The sequence below is a fragment of the Perissodus microlepis genome, chromosome 9, assembly GCF_051167445.1.
Source record: "Perissodus microlepis isolate ML-2025 ecotype Zambia chromosome 9, ASM5116744v1, whole genome shotgun sequence".
Taxonomy (NCBI): domain Eukaryota; kingdom Metazoa; phylum Chordata; class Actinopteri; order Cichliformes; family Cichlidae; genus Perissodus; species Perissodus microlepis.
The window spans coordinates 8,990,772-9,008,028 of record NC_140469.1 but is presented as its reverse complement, the minus strand read 5'-3'; the positions used below and the strand labels follow the sequence as shown (position 1 = coordinate 9,008,028).

Below are 17,257 nucleotides of genomic sequence, written 5' to 3'. Positions count from 1 at the left end.
GTCCCAGGTATTAATCAGAATTTTCTTCAAACACGACCTCCCAGTCCACTTCAGACCCAGCCACACACTCGGACACAAACTACTTGATCCCAACAACAAAAAAGTCCCAAACACAAACTAAACAGTATAGTGTTTGGTGTGCAGTACAGCGAGGAGTGCTCAGACCTATACATGGGAGAAACAAACAGCCATATAATTTGGTCCAAGAACGATTTCAGCTGTCAAATATTTGTCATTTTTTCTCACATTTTGAAAACATTTTTTTTTCCTTTCCAATTTTCAAAAATACACAATGGCAGTAGAACAATATCAACATCCATTGTGTGTATGTGTGTGTGTGTTTTCTTGCCTTGTCTCCTCACCATATAGAGTTGTGACAGACTTCCTGTTTCTGGCTTTAATCCCTCCACATAGCTACATTGCATTTTGCACACCCACTGCTGACTTTATCGTCTTCATTACTTCAAACTGAAATCAATCTTCTTCTTTGTCCTTTGTCCAGGCTGCTTTTTTCCTCTGGCTGAGTTGTGTCTTTTGTCACCGCACACCTTCCCATTGCTTCAGCGATCGGGGTTTAAAGTTGGGGATGACCTTCCAGCCGATTTCTCAAATGTGTTGCTACGAGCTCCTTTGAGAGCTCAGTAAGAAAGAGCCATCATGCACTGCTGATGTAAAAATGGCCATTGTTTTCTCCAACCTGTTTCTCCATCTTCTACAACACCTGATTCATCTTCTCAGTCATGTGACCTGCCTCCGTCATCCAAAGGTTCCCCTGAGTGGGTCCTGCAGGTTCAGGGATGGACTGGAAGGAGACAGCATGGAGAGGGCCTGAGAGAAGTCCACACACAAGCAGCAGTGTAATGCTGTGATTTTACTATTAGTTCTTACAGCTGCGTTATTGAACATGGAGTTTCCTCTCAGTGTGTCATGTTTTTATTAGACCTGAAACTCATTCTGAATATTTGGCCTCGTGGATATCATCTTGCTCTCTACATAATTTGGGCTGTTTGAAGCTCGAGCAGCTCATAAAATTGAAGGTTTTTAATTTGATTAAGAGTGAGTCAGAAGCTTCATTGAAGCCAGTGTTATTAATGATTTTTATTGCTCTTTGTTGTAATATATATATTGGTTAGAAATGCTCTTTATTAAGGACGCCACCTGTCACTGGTTTAATATCATGCAGTTCCTCACTGTGACCACCTGGGGGCAGTAACATGTCATCAGTCAGTAAATCTCTGCTGACAGTGTCAGTGATTCTATCAGTTTAATAATATCTGTGTTCAGATATAAAGCATCATTATCACACTAATGAACATTAGCGCTGAAACACTGCAGTGAATGTGTCCTAATGCCAGTATTATTGTATATGAAGAGTAGTAGTTACTGACAGTGACCACTGGAGGGCAGTGATCCTGATAGTTTCTCTGAAACAGTCCAGAAGCCTGTCAGTGAAGCAGGATTGGACGCTCAGCCACATAACTTCAGCTATAACTGTGTGTTTTCACTGCGATGAAGGTTCTTCATTACCATGGAAACCTCACATTCACATAATACTCTTTATACAAGTTATACACTCTTAGTTTAATACTAGATAGATTCAGACATTTCCCCCAATTCAATCAAATGTTTTTACAGCTTTTCTGTTTCTTATCGTGGCTTTTATTGTGAAACATCAGCAGCAAGAAGTGTGTTTTTCTCTGTGAACACAAACGAAGTGTAAATTTGTGTGTTGGTGAGCTCACAATCAGTGATTGTGCTTCTCTTTTCTTTCCAAGGCCTCAGAAATGCTCACTCTGTTTGTACATCACTTATTGTCAGCAACAGAGCTCATTCTGCTTTGTGGACATAAACACATCTGTCATCACTTCCTCTTTGTTTTTCATGCAGCATTTTATCCAATTGAAAAACAAAAAAACAACAAATCTAATGTCTGTCAGAAATTTCAGCAGATATTTCACCAGGACACTTTGTGATAGTTTTCATATTTCATACAAACTAAAGTGATACACAACATATGCAGTGCGATACACACATATTTACATATTTCATGCGTTTGATAACCAAGCTGTTACCAGCATCCTGCACCATGTTCTTGTTCAACATTGGAAAAACACAAGACTACTTTCAAATCAGGATTGAAGCCTTTGCTGTTTATTAGATAAGCCACATGCATTATGATCCCTCAAAACAATCATACTCTGGTTATAACTGCATTTAAAACTATTTGGCCAATATTTTCAGCTTATATGGCTGAAACATTTTCAAATTATGAGCTTCCAACAATGAGTGAAACAGTAAGAGCATGTGGAGACTTTGGAAAAACCCCATTAAGAAAGAGAACTCAAACATTTGGATTCATTTTAATGAGCTCAGGCTTGATGAAAATGCAGAGGAGCTGGTTGTGAACTGAGCTTCAGAGAAAAACAACATACTGATATTCACTGTGAAGCTTTGAGTGAAAAAAAGACAGAAAAACAAAATGTGGATCTTGAACTAATGGTAGCTTCCATCTTTAAAGGCCTGAAGATGAAGAAATTTACAAGGAATCAGTCACATCATCAATCAACAGTTTAAAACTTCAACTGAATCCATGAATCTGAAAATGTGTTTCTGAGTGAAAGAGACAGACATGTACAGACTGAACTATCTGTTCAACAGTCAGTGTTTCTCTAACAGGAGGACACTCTTTACACTCAACTCAGCACAGACACACTGAGGCACCCATAAAGACTTTTAATCCAGGATAAAGAGGTTCAGTGAATGTGGTGTTGAAGGTGTGGAGATGGATCAGAGTGTCAGAGGAGACTCTGTAGAAGGACAGAGTGCCGGCAGGAGAGTCCACGTACACTGCTACTCTGTTAGAGACGGAGGAGGTGGTGGATACGAATTTGGTATCGTGACAAACATAAATAGGACCAGCATCAGAGCAATACAACCTCCAGGAATGATCATTCTCTCCAAAATAACAGTCATTGCTGACTCCTTTCCTTCTTATTCTTCTGTAACTCACTGTTATCCAAACCTCTCCTTTCCACTCGACCTCCCAGTAACCGCGATCAGTCAGACCATCTCTACACAGCAGCTGATGAACATCAAATCTGTGTGGGTGATCAGGATACGACTGAACCTCATGCACATGTGTCACCTTCCTGTTGTTGTCAGACAGTTTGAGGTTTCTGTGTACTGTGTTTGTGTCAATTGTGGGTTGACAGGAATCTGGTGGAGAGAACAAACACAATCCAGCTGCAGTTATTGATCCATCATCTGATTGACACTTTGATGCCTCCTGACATCAGAAATGTGAATGAGTGATGTGACAGTTTGAAGATGGTTGAATGTGTGCTGCTTTGTTTTCATGAATCACATTAAAAACACACTTACACTTCCTCAGACCTGGTCTCAACCACTGGACTCCAGCAGGCTCCACCCTGAAAGGAGGAGGGGGGGTCAGACCAGCACAGTGTCTTTCAGCATGCACACATGGACATTACATCGCTGTCATACACATAATGTTAGACACTGATAATGGAACAGTCCAACAGTTTCACAAATACACTTCAGTCCCAACAGGTTCTCCCTCCCAAAGCATAACATTTTACGCTAGGTGAAAAATTGTCAATATGTTAGGCTTCCGGGCACCCAACACGTCCCCATGTTAGGAGATCGGAAAAATGAGGAAACATGAGAGCTGTTTGGAATTAATCTACGGATAAGGTATTGGTAAATACCGGAATTGATGGCTGCAGCACTCTGTGAGTAGTACAATGCTGCTGTCCTGTACATACTTGTTGACTGCAGTTTGTAATCTCAGTTTGTCATTTTTGTTGGTTAGGGACCTGACGTTGAAGAGGAAGATACTCGGAAGCGGTGGCTTAAATGGTTGTTTCTTTAGCCTTGCTAGTGCAGCCACGCTTTTGCCTCCTTTGTTTATGTTTCCTCTTTGGCTTACTGCTGGGAAGAACCAACCATGGAGACCCTGGAGTTCTTATTATGTCCTCCGGAATGCCATGGAAGTGGTGATAGTCCGACATAATGTTCCTTGCACGGTGTAAACTCAAAAGGTCGACTGTAAGTGGACTCCACTTGATGTATAGTAATAGAAAACACATACACCCACACATATACACATGGAAAAAGTAAAAAACAAAGCACCGAACGTGAGGAGCAGTGAGCCGCTGCGTCTGTGTGTCAGCATCTTTAAATTTTCTGTTAAGTAGACTGAACTCAGTTTTTATCAACTTGTTATTAGAACTCAGTTTAAGTAGGTTACCAGTACTTTTCATCCAAAAAGTCGATCAACCCAGTTTATTTGAGTTGTCTTAAATTAGAAAAACTAAGTAAGATGGAAATTTTGCTTCTCAGTGCGGAAGGACAAAACAATATGGTTTGAAAATTCCATGTCACTGCTTTCCTCCTCTCTGGCATAGATCAGTTTGCATGTTCATGGTGCACAGGGTTTTTTTTTCTGAAATATGATGAGCAAACCTGGAGAAGCTTCACCCTTATGAACCTTTATAACATTACATATTCTTAAACCCCGTATTTCTTTTAAGGCTTTTTTGTTGCTTTTGAACATCTGTAGCATCTCTTAATGTCAAATCTAGCCTTTCTTTAACAACATAAGCAAACTGCTTTTATATTTAATGAACATTTCTGTTTAATTACATGTTAAATAACAGTAATAATAATAATATCAATAGTATTTTTTTTTTATTAAAACAATGTGTTTAGATACATGTTTGGAAAGTGCAAAGCCATAAACTAGATTAGTGGCCTGTTAAATAGTTAAAATCTAGGTTGGCCTTAAAGTTGAAAATAAAGTAATTTAGCCTGTCCTTCTAAAGAATTAAGTTAAATCCCACAGTTGAATCATAAGAAACATTTTAAGGTTGCCTATGTTACATATAAACACTGCCATATGTTTCATCTGGTTATTGTGCTTATGGAAGTTAGCTTTTAACAAGCATGTAATGAATACATTTAAACTAGGTGGTCTTTTTTTAAAACTCATATCTCGTTAGGCCTAAACTGGCAGTGCCAATACCACACATTCAGACACAGTAATAGATGGTGTTATTTGTACTATAGGTGCTAGTCTAATTTGCTTGTTATTTCTCACAACCAAATAAATGTATTACTATATTTTAGTAATGACACAATTTTAATCACAAATGCTACTACTTAATACTAGAAGTGTATCAAAAGATCTATTAGAATGAACCATTTTATTGAGAACATAAAGACCAGATGTGAACTTTCATTAAACAGAACTTTATTTAATGTGATGGATGTGCTTGGGCAGAGGCACACAGCTTTTCAATGTTTGGCTCATTTTAGGAAAGGCTTAGTCCTAATTTGTTTTCCACACAAAGTCTTGCTGTGTATCTTGTTTTCCTGTTTGGTAAAGCAGAAAACCACCAGTGGTGGTGAAAGGCATCAGAGTCTTGACAGAGTGCTTAGCCAATGCAGACTGTTCAGTGTGCAGTCCTATCCAGAAATCCACCAGGGTTTTTGGAGCATATTCAACTTTTAGAGCTCTGTCTGTGGTGATCTCAGTCAGGCTCTCCTGGTCAGATGCTGATAACAAAGTAGGCACGGTGGTAAATGGGTGTGTCTATGCAGTTCTTCCAGAGGTTTAACTTCTTTATCATGGCCTCAATTTTATCTTGAACATGAAAGAGAAAATATATCACACAGATAAGTCAGGCACATAAACATGTTTCAGACTGACAGGTATTCCCTTTGCAGGAAGATCCTCTCGGTAGATGCTGCAGTGTACCCAAGAGCCATCTGGTGCAATTGCTTGCCCACACAAAACCACACCTCCATGTCTCCCAGTCATGGTCCGTGTGCCATCAGTGCAGATGCCAACACATCTGTCCCACACGAGTCCATGTGTGTTCATGAATGTGTCCAGCTTTTGAAAAATATCTACTGCAGTTGTCCTTTCTTCCAGTGGTTTACAGAAAAGTATGTCCTTGACAGTTCCTTCATGAATGTGGCGCTCATATACATCTCCACATATACGAGGAAATGCGCCAGGCCAGACACATCCGTGAGCTAATACAGTTGTATTGCGTAAAATTCAATGTGGCGTACGCGCTGAAGTAGCTGCTTCTCTTGGTTTATTTTTCAAATGGGGAAAAATGTCTGCCCAATAGTTAAGGTTTCATTGAGATGTGAGACGATAACTTTGCACAATTATCACATTGTGGCAGGGAAAATCCACCAGTTTATACATGTGAACCCAAGCGAAATATAATTGTCATCATATTTGCACTTGATGAGATTGTGTTACCGTGCGAGGTGACATGCTTTCTCCCAATTTGAGGCTCTGCATCAGACCCTTCATCACTTTCCACATTACTGTCTCCAGAAGTTCAGAATCCATCTGCAGATGGGTGTTTCTAGCTCAAGGTCAAGTGAGGAGCAGATGTGACCTTTGACCAGCCTCTCAACACACTTCATGATGACGGATGTGAGTGCAACAGTACGGTAGTTATTCAGACAGGAGACCACTGATTTCTTTGGTACAGGAATGATGGTGGATGTTTTGAGAGATGTGGGGACCACTGACTGCCTCAGGGAGAGGTTGAAGATATTGGTGAACACCCCTGCAAACTGGTCAGCGCACTGGTCAGAACCCGGCCTGGGATGCCATCTGGTCCAGGAGCTTTGTGAGGACCGACCTTTTTGAAAGACCATCTCATATCTTTTGAGTTACAGCCTCACTGTCTTCCTGAGGGTAGAGGATCTGATCTTTGTTGTCTGCATCAAAACGAGCATAGAATCTCGTCTACACGAGATGCAGTGGGGTGAACGCTGCCTGTGTTTTCCTTCTTGTAGTCAGCAATGCAGTGCAGTCCATTCCACAATCGCCTGGCGTCAAAGCTGTGGTAACTAGACTACTTTTTACCTGTAGTCCTTTCTGGCCCTTTTTTTTTTTAAACTTTCGTAGGTCCGCACCTTGAACTTAGCATGAATGTCTTTATTTACCCAGAGTTTCTGATTTGGATATTTGCAGACGGGGGTTTTGGTGATGATATCGTCATTTCCCAATCCATTTTCCAATATATCCAATGACAGAGTCTGTGAGTTCATTGATGATGCCATTTGTTGCATCCTCATATATCTGCCAGTCAGATGTCTCAAAGCAGTCCTGTAAAACCTCCTCAGCCTCATTGTCCCATTTGTAGATGTCTCTGGAGACAGTTTTTTTTTCCTGTTTAAGCCTTTGTCTGTATGCAGGCAGCAGCAGTATGGAACAATGTTCTGCCTTGCCAAAAGCTGGGCAAGGGAGGGGTTTGTAGCAGTCCTTGAATGGAGTGTAGCAATGATCCAGTGTTTGATCACCTCTTGTAGGGAAGAAGATGTGTTGGTAGTATTTAGGGAGAACTTTCTTCATGTTGGCTCTGTTGAAGTCTCCCAGCACAATAAAGGCAGCTTCAGGATTTTTGTTTTCAAATTCAATAATGACATCATACAGTTCGTCCATAGCCGTAGCTTTACTGAACTCACTCGGGAGCTAAAAAGGTCTAACTTTGATGGTCAGCAGCTCGAGGGTCTGAGAGCAGTATGTTTTTAAGATATTCACATCTCTAGCCCACAAAGAGTTAGCCACAAAGCACAGACCTCCTCCCCTTTTCTTGCCTGAGTCCTTTGTTCAGTCTCCCCAGTAAACAGTGAACCCATTCAACATGACGGCGCAGTCGGGGATGCTGGACCTCAGCCATTTTTCTGTGAATGCCAAAACACAGCAGTTCCTGATGTCTTTTTGATGTTTAATCTGTACACGCAGCTCATCGAGAGACTGAACATTCGCAAGTAGGATGTTGGGCAGAGGTGGTTTGTTGTTTCTGTCAGGTTCAGCTCAAAACTCCAGGACTTTTCCACCTCTTTGTCTTCCCTCGGTGTCGAATAGACAAAGGTAGACAAAAGATCCCAGGCAGCAGAGCATCCACGATGTTGAAACCTGGCGTAAAGTCCAAACTGGCTGACGAACATAACTCCAAAGTGTTTGTCTGTCATACAGAGTATATGATTGCGCTGTGCACACAGAAATAGCAAGTAGTACGAAATAAATAATAAAAGTGTTGCTGAGATGACTCAGAGCTCTCGTCGATGCGGCCATCTTACGGCGCAACCGGAAGTTTAAAAAGATATTGTAATAATGCAGCTAGATTGTCTAACTTGAGGTCTGTTACAGTGCAAATACAGAAAAAAATGTTTTAAGAAAGCAAATATAAGTTATATAAGTTATAATATAAGTCTAAGGAGCTTGGAAAAGAAAAGCATCTGGACTTCTTTAAGTTTCTTGAAGACACTTCTTCAGTTCTAAGAGCAATTGGTGGAGAGTCCCAGATTTTTTAGCCCTATGGGGTCATGAGGGTTATGGACCCCCTATTGATCCTCTATCTAATCAGGCCAAGGTGTGAAAATGGGTGTGGGTCACAATCAGCCAAGGTTTTGAGTGAACCCATTGTGAAACCTAGCCCCACCCCATCATGTGATTTCCTGAGGTCGAATAGCCCAGGATGTGAGTGGGTGTTAAGGCGTCTGTGAAGGATCTCAAAACTGGATTCTGGATGGTAGACAGTTGGTGTCGTAAACCACTGCCTCTGTTCAAAAATGGTCATTCACAGTAGACACAGATGGCTTCTTTCACTCCTCTTTCAAACTATCTGTCCTCACTGTCCACAATGTGGACATTGGCATCCTCGAAAGAGTGACCTTTGTCCTTTAGATGCAGATGGACCACAAAGTCTTGTCCCATGGAGGTGGCTCTCCTATGTTGTGCCATGCGCTTGTGAAGTGGCTGTTTGGTCTCTCTAATGTAGAGGTCTGAGAATTCCTTACTACACTGTAAAGCATACACTACGTTGTTAAATTTGTGGTTGGTAGTTTGTTCTTTGGGAGGAACCGAAGCCAAAACTCAATTTATTCTAATTATATAAGTAATGTAACGGAGATTAATTCCAATGTACCCCAAGGCTCTGCCCCGAGTCCTTTGCTTTTTATTATTTATCTCCTACCCCTAGGTAATATTTTCAGGAAGCCAACATCCAGTTTCACTGCTACACAGATAACACCCAGCTCTACATAGCCCCCAAACCCACGGCGACTCTCCCACTCACATCAATTTCTGACTGTTCAGGTGAAATTAAGGTCTGGTTTTCTCACAACTTTCTTAAACTTAATGGCAGTAAAACAGAATTCATTCTGATAGGTACCAAATCAAAACTGACCAAAGTCCCAACCAGAAGTCTTTCATTATCCATTGATAACTCTGTTGTCAAAACCTCCCCCCAGGTTAAGAGTCTTGGTGACATCCTCGATAGCACTTTCCTTCACAGCACATATAAATAATATCACTCGGTCTTCCTATTTTCATCTCCGTAATATTAAGCCCCTTCGTCCTTAACTCACTCCAAACAGTACCACCATACTTGTCAATGGTCTTGTCACATCTGTTTTAGATTACTGTAATTCTCTTATCTATGGTCTACCTCATTAATCTCTTTTACAAGGTGTGGGGGCAATTCCTGAAATACTTTTTCAGCCTTCAGGTTGAGAACCTGACTTCCAGCATTACTCAGTAAATCTCTCCCCCCCTTTCTTTTAGTTATTTAGTTATTTGTGTGTTTGTTTTATATTGTTTTGTCCTGTTGTATTTGCAATGATGTTTTTTTGTTTGTTTGTTTTTTGTTTCTGTTTTTTGCTTCTTCGTTTTTTTACCTGGCCTGAAGGATAGGGCTACTGTGTGGTATGGCTAGGGGATAAACTGGTAAAAGCAATTACAAGATTTGTGAATGTGTCATTAATCTGTATTCTATTATTTCACTTCAAATAATCATTGTGAACCCTACTTGCTTGTTCTTTAACAATTCTGTGTGTATCGGTTTTTCTTTGATGCTTCAGTTGAACCCATCTAACCCTAAAAATATCTTTGAGAAAAAAAATATGGTGGAAAAATATAGTAAAAAAAAAAATGCTAACAGACTACTGGTAACAGTTGCATTCAATGAATTTGTGTGTAAGCAAAAAAAAGTAAATTAACACAAATTGTTCTTTTTTTAATTTAGTAGAACTTGATATTTTTATCAGTAAGTAAATGATTAGTATTTTACCAACATAAACATCCAATTATTCTTAGTACTGTGTATTTGCAATGAATAAGTTGTCTTAACGTAGATATGTTAACTAAGCTTTACTTAGTTTTTTTGAGGAAACGAGTTGCATATTTTTTTAACGTCTGGGAAGTAATTAGATTTTACAGTGAAGTGGTTAAATTAATTAATTTGTTTGGTACTAAGTAATTAAGTAATGTACTGCATTATTTTAAGGAAATGGACAATTACTGTGTAATACATTACTGACCACAACACTAATAATGATAATAATTTATTGTTATTTTTCTCTTATCATCATTTTAATCCCCACGTTTTCCTCTGGTCAAATGCGTTAATTGTGGACTGAACATAAATGAGTACCCTCACATCGACTACATGCAGCCACATTTAAACCTCTCATATTTTCTTTACCAGCTCTGTTTTGTCAGATTTTTGTGTTTAAGTATCTTTCCATTTTCATGGGATTTTGTACTCTACTTTGTATGCTGTATTTTTCAAAACAAAGTTTAAAAAGAGGCAAAAGCACAGAAATTGATTATTTGTCCCAAACAGACTTGAGGCTGTAATTGCTGCCAAAGTTGTTTCAACAAATTATTGAGCCACAGCTGTAAATAATTATAGTTAAATAATTAAATATAGATAAAAGTTTGTTGTGTGTTTGTTTATGTCACATCTGCATGAAACAAACACAAATTAAAGAATTAAATTATTTAAAGAAAATGTCTTCCTCCTCTATCAGACACTATTCCCATACCTGAGAGTGTCGAGTCTCGAATTTGGATCCTTCAGTTGAGACGAAAGGAGCTCCACTCCTGAGGCTCCCGGATGATTGTAGCTCAGGTCCAGCTCTCTCAGATGGGAGGGGTTGGAGCTCAGAGCTGAAGCCAGAGAAGTACAGCCTTCTTCTGTGATCAGACAGCCTGATAGACTGCAGACAAAAGTAAACAAACAAAAAAGAAAAAAACAATCAATCTGTGAATACTGCACGTAAGGATTGTTTTATTTGTCTTTCTTATCTCCAAATACAGGGCCATCGATCCATTTGACTAGATAAGACTTGTTATGTAGTCAGATTATCAAGGGGGTGGCTATAGCTCAGGAGGTATAGCAGGTCATCTGCTGATTGGAAGGTTGGTGGTTCGGTCCCTGGCTTCCCCAGTCTGCATGCCGAATATCCTTCGGCAAGATACTAACCCCCATTTGCATCCATCAGAGTATGAATTTTAGTTAGAAAACAGTGCTTGGGTGAATGTGGGATGTTAGAATGTTAGGAAGTTAGTCCATTTAACACTATTGTTTCAAGTTTAATTATTTAAATCTACTTTTTGGAAGCACTAAGAACCACAAGTTTAACCTGCAAAAGTGAATATGCTATTATTGTTTATTTATGGCCTGATCATTCGGGAAATTGTGAGAAAATGATTTTTATAAACTCTGAATTTAAAAGGAAACCGCAGGGGTCGGGTCCTTCGGGTCACATCCCTTGCTCAACCTGCTGTTGCAGGCTGTGTCCCCTGGTGTGTTGCCCGTGGTTCGCCGGTTAACGAGCCACTCGGACCTCGCTGTGTCTGATCCATCAGTCGGTGAGTGAGAGTTACCAGTCTACAGCGCTGACTCTCTATCCAGTGTGTGGCCCGCATTGCGCGGGTTTGCGCGGCCAGCGGGTCCCAAATTGGTAGCTCGGTGTGCTATGCTTCCTGGTGGGCTTCCTGGCGGCTCTTGGGCTGTCCTTGAGTGGCTGCTCTTTTGCGGTCCTTGCATCTTGCGGGACTGGCTCAGGCCAGCCTTACATTTGCAGACTGTAGTCTCCCCTGCTTGGCCTTTGCATCTGGCAGGGCCATGACCTGGGTGGTACGTATATATGTACAAGTTGGTACATTCACTCTGGCTTTGGTTGCATTGCCTACGCGCGGGGTGTCTTACAGAGTTACCCCGTACATATGGAATATGTAACGGATGGAGAGATATAATAGAGAACGTATGGTTACATTGAAACCTTGGTTCTCTAAGTGAGAGACTGACTATCTCTCCACCTTCAGGCCGCTCGGAGACGCGTTCCGATCAAACTATCACCGGTGTCCCGTTTGCACAGCTGTTTTAACTAAGCCTGGGAAGAGTGCTGCTACGTCTGCAGCCTGTTCACAGCTCAGACACAAGCATTTCACTACATGTTGTACTCATGTTGTGTGATTGTGTATGTGACAAATAAAGTTTGTTGTTGTTGTGCCTTATGATCCAGTGCACCTTATTTATGAAAACAGACCCATTCAGTGACAGTGTGCCTTATAGTCCAAAAAATGGGGTAATAGAAGCTATTATGGGAGAAGTATGATCTCTTTTTCAATGCCTCTGTCTCTGTAATCTCACTGCAGCATTTTGGAGCAACTGAAAACTTCTGTGGGAGCATTTAGAAGATAATGATTACAGTCAAAGTCAAACCTCAAAGTAACAAATGCTCAAACTGTTTTTTCAGCATCACTCTGAGAAAAAAATCTTTTCAATTTTAGCAGGAATATTTTCAGAACAGTGAAGTACCTTTAGTGTTGAAAGAGGCAGATGAATAACTAAACATTTGACACTGAGCAGGAAAGTGGTGGTGACACAGCTGGAGAACCACAGACCATACTGCTACTGACATACTAAGAATTTAATTTGCTGGTGGTTCAAGTGAAACTTTGCTCTCAAAAGCAGATGTAGATCACAGTATAAAATAAGTCAATATGTAAAAGTTTGCAATTATTGCGCTGAAAGGTTTAAGCAACACAAAACACCACATTGTGTTGTAACAGGAAGTAATACATTAAGACAGTGAAAGCAAAGATTACAGCACATATGTTATTAAATCTTCTCTACCATAATGAAACATCTATGGGAAGGACTTACACAGTAAGACAATCATTTATACTACCATTCACACCTACAGCCATTTTACAGTTATCACATGACAAGAGTAGCCAGAAAGAATCCACACAGGCACAGGGAGAACATGCAAAATTGCTTTGTGGCCCCAATTTATCTGAGGCAAAAACATATAGGTTCTCAAGGTGGGATACAAAGGTTAAAAGGAGTAACCAATTGATACACATAGATTCCTATATAAAGACACAGAGGTCATCGGTTATGGTTAATGGCTATGTATCGTAAATTGATAAACCGGACTAAATTCTGCAAAAGACAAAAGAGCACTTTATCTGTTTCAACTTCATTGCCACAGGATCAGATATAGAAAATGTTTCCTTTATTATATTTAGTGCCTTGTTTTGTGTAATTTTTTACCTTTCAGAGCAATTTGTTTGTGTTATTGAATGTTTTTTTATTTATTTTATCCATTTTTACAATTGATAGGTGCTGTTGAATTCTTTTTTCACTGCCCTAAGGTTTTGTCAATACACAGGTTATGCTTTTATTTCTTGTGTTAAAAACATCAAGTTTACAGTAATGAAATGTGCTGTTATACAGGCATGTTATACACACAGGTTCATAGTCAATGATTTAAAAAAAATGATGTGAAGATGAATAAATAAAATTTGTAAATCAGAGGCTAAGAGTCTTAGTCGTTGTGTCCTTGGGCAAGACACTTCACCCGTTGCCTACTGGTGGTGGTCAGAGGGCCTGGTGGCGCCAGTGTCTGGCAGCCTCGCCTCTGTCAGTGCGCCCCAGGGTGGCTGTGGCTACAATGTAGCTTGCTACAATGTAGCTTGCTACAATGTAGCTTGCCATCACTCAGTGTGTGAATGTGTGTGTGAATCGGTGGATGACTGAAAAGCGTAAAGCGCTTTGGGGTCCTTAGGAACTAAGTAAAGCGCTATACAAATACAGGTCATTTACCATTTACCAATTAATATAAATATGAATAATAGGTCAATTTGGAATTTAACAATGTTTTTCTTTGATCAATAATATAATCCAGATTATAAACATAAATTAATGAAAAAAGCTTTAATTCTTACCTGAGAGTTTTCAGTGAACAGCTTGGACTCTTCAATCCAGCAGACAGAAGCTTTACTCCTGAGTCACGCAGGTCATTGTTACTCAGGTCTAGTTCTCCCAAACTAGAAGACAGGGAGCTGAAAACTGAGCACAGAGCTTCACAGCTTCTCTCTGTGAGGTTACAGCCAGACAGTCTGAAATTATATTTGTGATCAAATTAAATAACTTATTTTCAACTTGGAAAAAAGAAAGAAAACAGAACTTGCTTCAAAATAGCACAGTTACACCACTGTATCTGTTAAGCAGGTGGAGATCTAGTACTTTTAGTGATTACAGATCAATACCCACTGACACAGGCATCTATACTTTCCTAATTAGAGTAGGAGTGATTGCTGTTGCTAGATACAGTTCAAAATAATCCTTTATGAACCCACCATTCATCCTCTGTTAGAAAACAAGTTGCCTAAGCTCTTTCCAGGAATTTTTTTTATAATTTTCTTTTTATTTATATTAGTTTTTGAAGAGTTAAAGAAAAGCTCTGGGTCCACTTTGATAAAGGTTAAATACACAAATGTTTTAGAAATGCTAAGACTTTCTGTTGCTATAAACCGTACTTGCATAAACATTTCAACAATAAAAGTGTATATAGATGCATACATACAGAGCTTTGTTGGAGACTTTGACCACTGGCAGCAGCCTCAGAAGAGCCTCCTCTGAAGCGTATTTCTTCAGGTCAAACACATCCAGATCTTTTTCTGATGACAGTAGGATGAAGACCAGAGCTGACCACTGAGCAGGAGAAAGTTTATTTTGGGAAAGTCTTCCTGATCTCAGCGACTGTTGGATCTCTTCCACTAGAGAATGATCATTCAGTTCATTCAAACAGTGGAACAGATTGATGCTTTTCTCGGCAGACAGATTCTCACTGAGCTTCTTCTTGATGTACTGAACTGTTTCCTGTTTGTTACTTCGTGTCTCTGTCAGAAGGCCTCGTAGGAGAGTCTGATTGGTCTGCAGTGAAAGACCCAGGAGGAAGCGGAGAAACAAGTCCAGGTGTCCATTTGGACTCTGCAAGGCATTGTCCACAGCACTCTGGTAGAAGTGTCTCCCTGCAGATTCTTCTCTTCTTTCAGACATCTGGGATGTAATTACTTGTTCTACCAGCAGATTGACTCCAGAGTTGATGAAGGTCAGATGGACATGAAGAGCAGCCAGAAACTCCTGAACACTCAGATGGATGAAGCAGAACACCTTGTCCTGGTAAAGTCCTCTCTCCTCTTTAAAGATTTGTGTGAACACTCCTGAGTACACCGAGGCTGCTCTGATATCGATGCCACACTCCATCAGGTCTGATTCATAGAAGATCAGGTTTCCTTTCTGCAAGTGATCAAAAGCCAGTTTTCCCAGAGACTCAATCATCTTCCTGCTCTCTGGACTCCAGTGTGGATCTGTCTCAGCTCCTCCTTCATACTTGACCTTCTTCACTTTGGTCTGAACCACCAGGAAGTGGATGTACATCTCAGTCAGGGTCTTGGGCAGCTGCCCTCCCTCTCTGGTTTTCAGCACATCCTCCAGAACTGTAGCAGTGATCCAGCAGAAGACTGGGATGTGGCACATGATGTGGAGGCTTCGTGAGGTCTTAATGTGGGAGATGATGGTGCTGATCTGCTTCTTATCTGTGAATCTCTTCCTGAAGTACTCCACCTTCTGTGGGTCAGTGAACCCTCTGACCTCTGTTACCCTGCCAAGACATTCAGGAGGGATCTGATTGGCTGCTGCAGGTCGTGTGGTTATCCAGAGACGAGCAGAGGGAAGCAGTTTCCCCCTGATGAGGTTTATCAGCAGCACATCCACTGAGGAGGACTTTCTAGGGTCAGTTAGGATTCTAGTTTTATGGAAGTCCAGAGGAGGTCGACACTCATCCAGACCATCAAAGATGAACACAACCTGGAAGCCTTCAAAGCTGCAGATTCCTGCTTCTTTGGTTTCAGTAAAGAAGTGATGAACAAGTTCCACCAAGCTGAACTTTTCCTCTTTCAGCACATTCAGCTCTCTGAAAGTGAATGGAAATATGAACTGGATGTGCTGGTTGGCTTTGTCTTCAGCCCAGTCGAGGGTGTATTTCTGTGTTAAGACAGTTTTCCCAATGCCAGCCACTCCCTTTGTCAGCACTGTTCTGATTGATTTATTTCTTTCACGTGAGTCTTTAAAGATGTCTTCTTGTCTGATTATTGCTTCTAGACTGTCTGGTTTACTGGATGTTGTTTCAATCTGTCTGACCTCATGTTCATCGTTGACATCTACAGTCCGTCCCTCTGTGATGTAGAGCTCTGTGTAGATCTGATTCAGAAGGGTTTGGTCTCCTGCTTTAGCGATCCCCTCAAACACACACTGAAACTTCTTCTTCATGTTAGATTTAAATTCATGCTGATGCCACTGGACGTTTCGAGTGCAGGTTCCTGAGTGACACACACACACACACGCACAAAATCAAGGATTCATCACATATGTTGAATGTATTTTTTTCTATTACTTGAAATATTGTTGAATGTTTTAGCATGTTTTTTTAGAATGTTTTTTTATTTAGAGAATAATTCTCACCTCTCAGCAAACGCTCAGCGAACTTATTCTGCTTCATTCTCTTCAGGAAGTCCACTGTAATCATCACAAATGCTTCTCTGCTGCTCGTACTCTGTTCTTCATCCACACTCTGTAATACAGCCTCATCCTCACATTGACTCTTAAAACATTGTAGGTCATCTGGACTCAGACCTGTCTGGATCTTCTTCAGCTCGTTCTTCACAAAAGAGATTATTTTGTCCTCCAAAGTCTGGAACAAAAGATTTTATGAAATACCCCAAAACTGTTTCTAGGAATCAGTTTAATTAGGCTCAACATACACAAAACCTCAATGAAATTCAAACCCTTGTTCTCTAAAAGAAGTGGGGCAAGGCAAAATCCACAGTTTCTGAGAATATTTTCTATATATCTATCCCTTTATATTGCTCTTAAATCTTAATGTTGTCACAAAGTTATGTCTCATGTTGTTCTTAAGAACACGTCTCTCTACATCTGCAGCTAATTCTGGATATTATGGAGCCTTTATCCAATCTGGTGAAGCCAGAAATTTTCCACCTCAGTGTTACTGCGCTGTGCAGTGTAATACCTTTATGCCCTTTTCAGTACTATAATTTTTA

At 40.3% G+C, this 17,257-nt stretch overlaps 1 protein-coding gene across 2 annotated transcripts in view; it reads right to left on the bottom strand.

Moving 5' to 3' along the window:
• Positions 1–1,542: 1,542 nt before the first annotated feature.
• The window catches only part of LOC146379985 (protein NLRC3-like), a 29,143-nt gene continuing 13,428 nt past the window's right edge, over positions 1,543–17,257 (bottom strand). For both annotated transcript variants that reach the window (XM_084938906.1, XM_084938905.1), the window contains exons 5-10: positions 16,662–16,890; positions 14,722–16,519; positions 14,081–14,254; positions 10,885–11,058; positions 3,382–3,428; positions 1,543–3,216 (exon numbers count right to left, since the gene is read on the bottom strand). In XM_084938906.1, the coding sequence (XP_084795032.1) occupies positions 2,699–3,216; positions 3,382–3,428; positions 10,885–11,058; positions 14,081–14,254; positions 14,722–16,519; positions 16,662–16,890 (2,940 nt within the window). In that variant the 3' untranslated portion in view covers positions 1,543–2,698. The remainder of the gene's footprint in view (positions 3,217–3,381; positions 3,429–10,884; positions 11,059–14,080; positions 14,255–14,721; positions 16,520–16,661; positions 16,891–17,257) is intronic.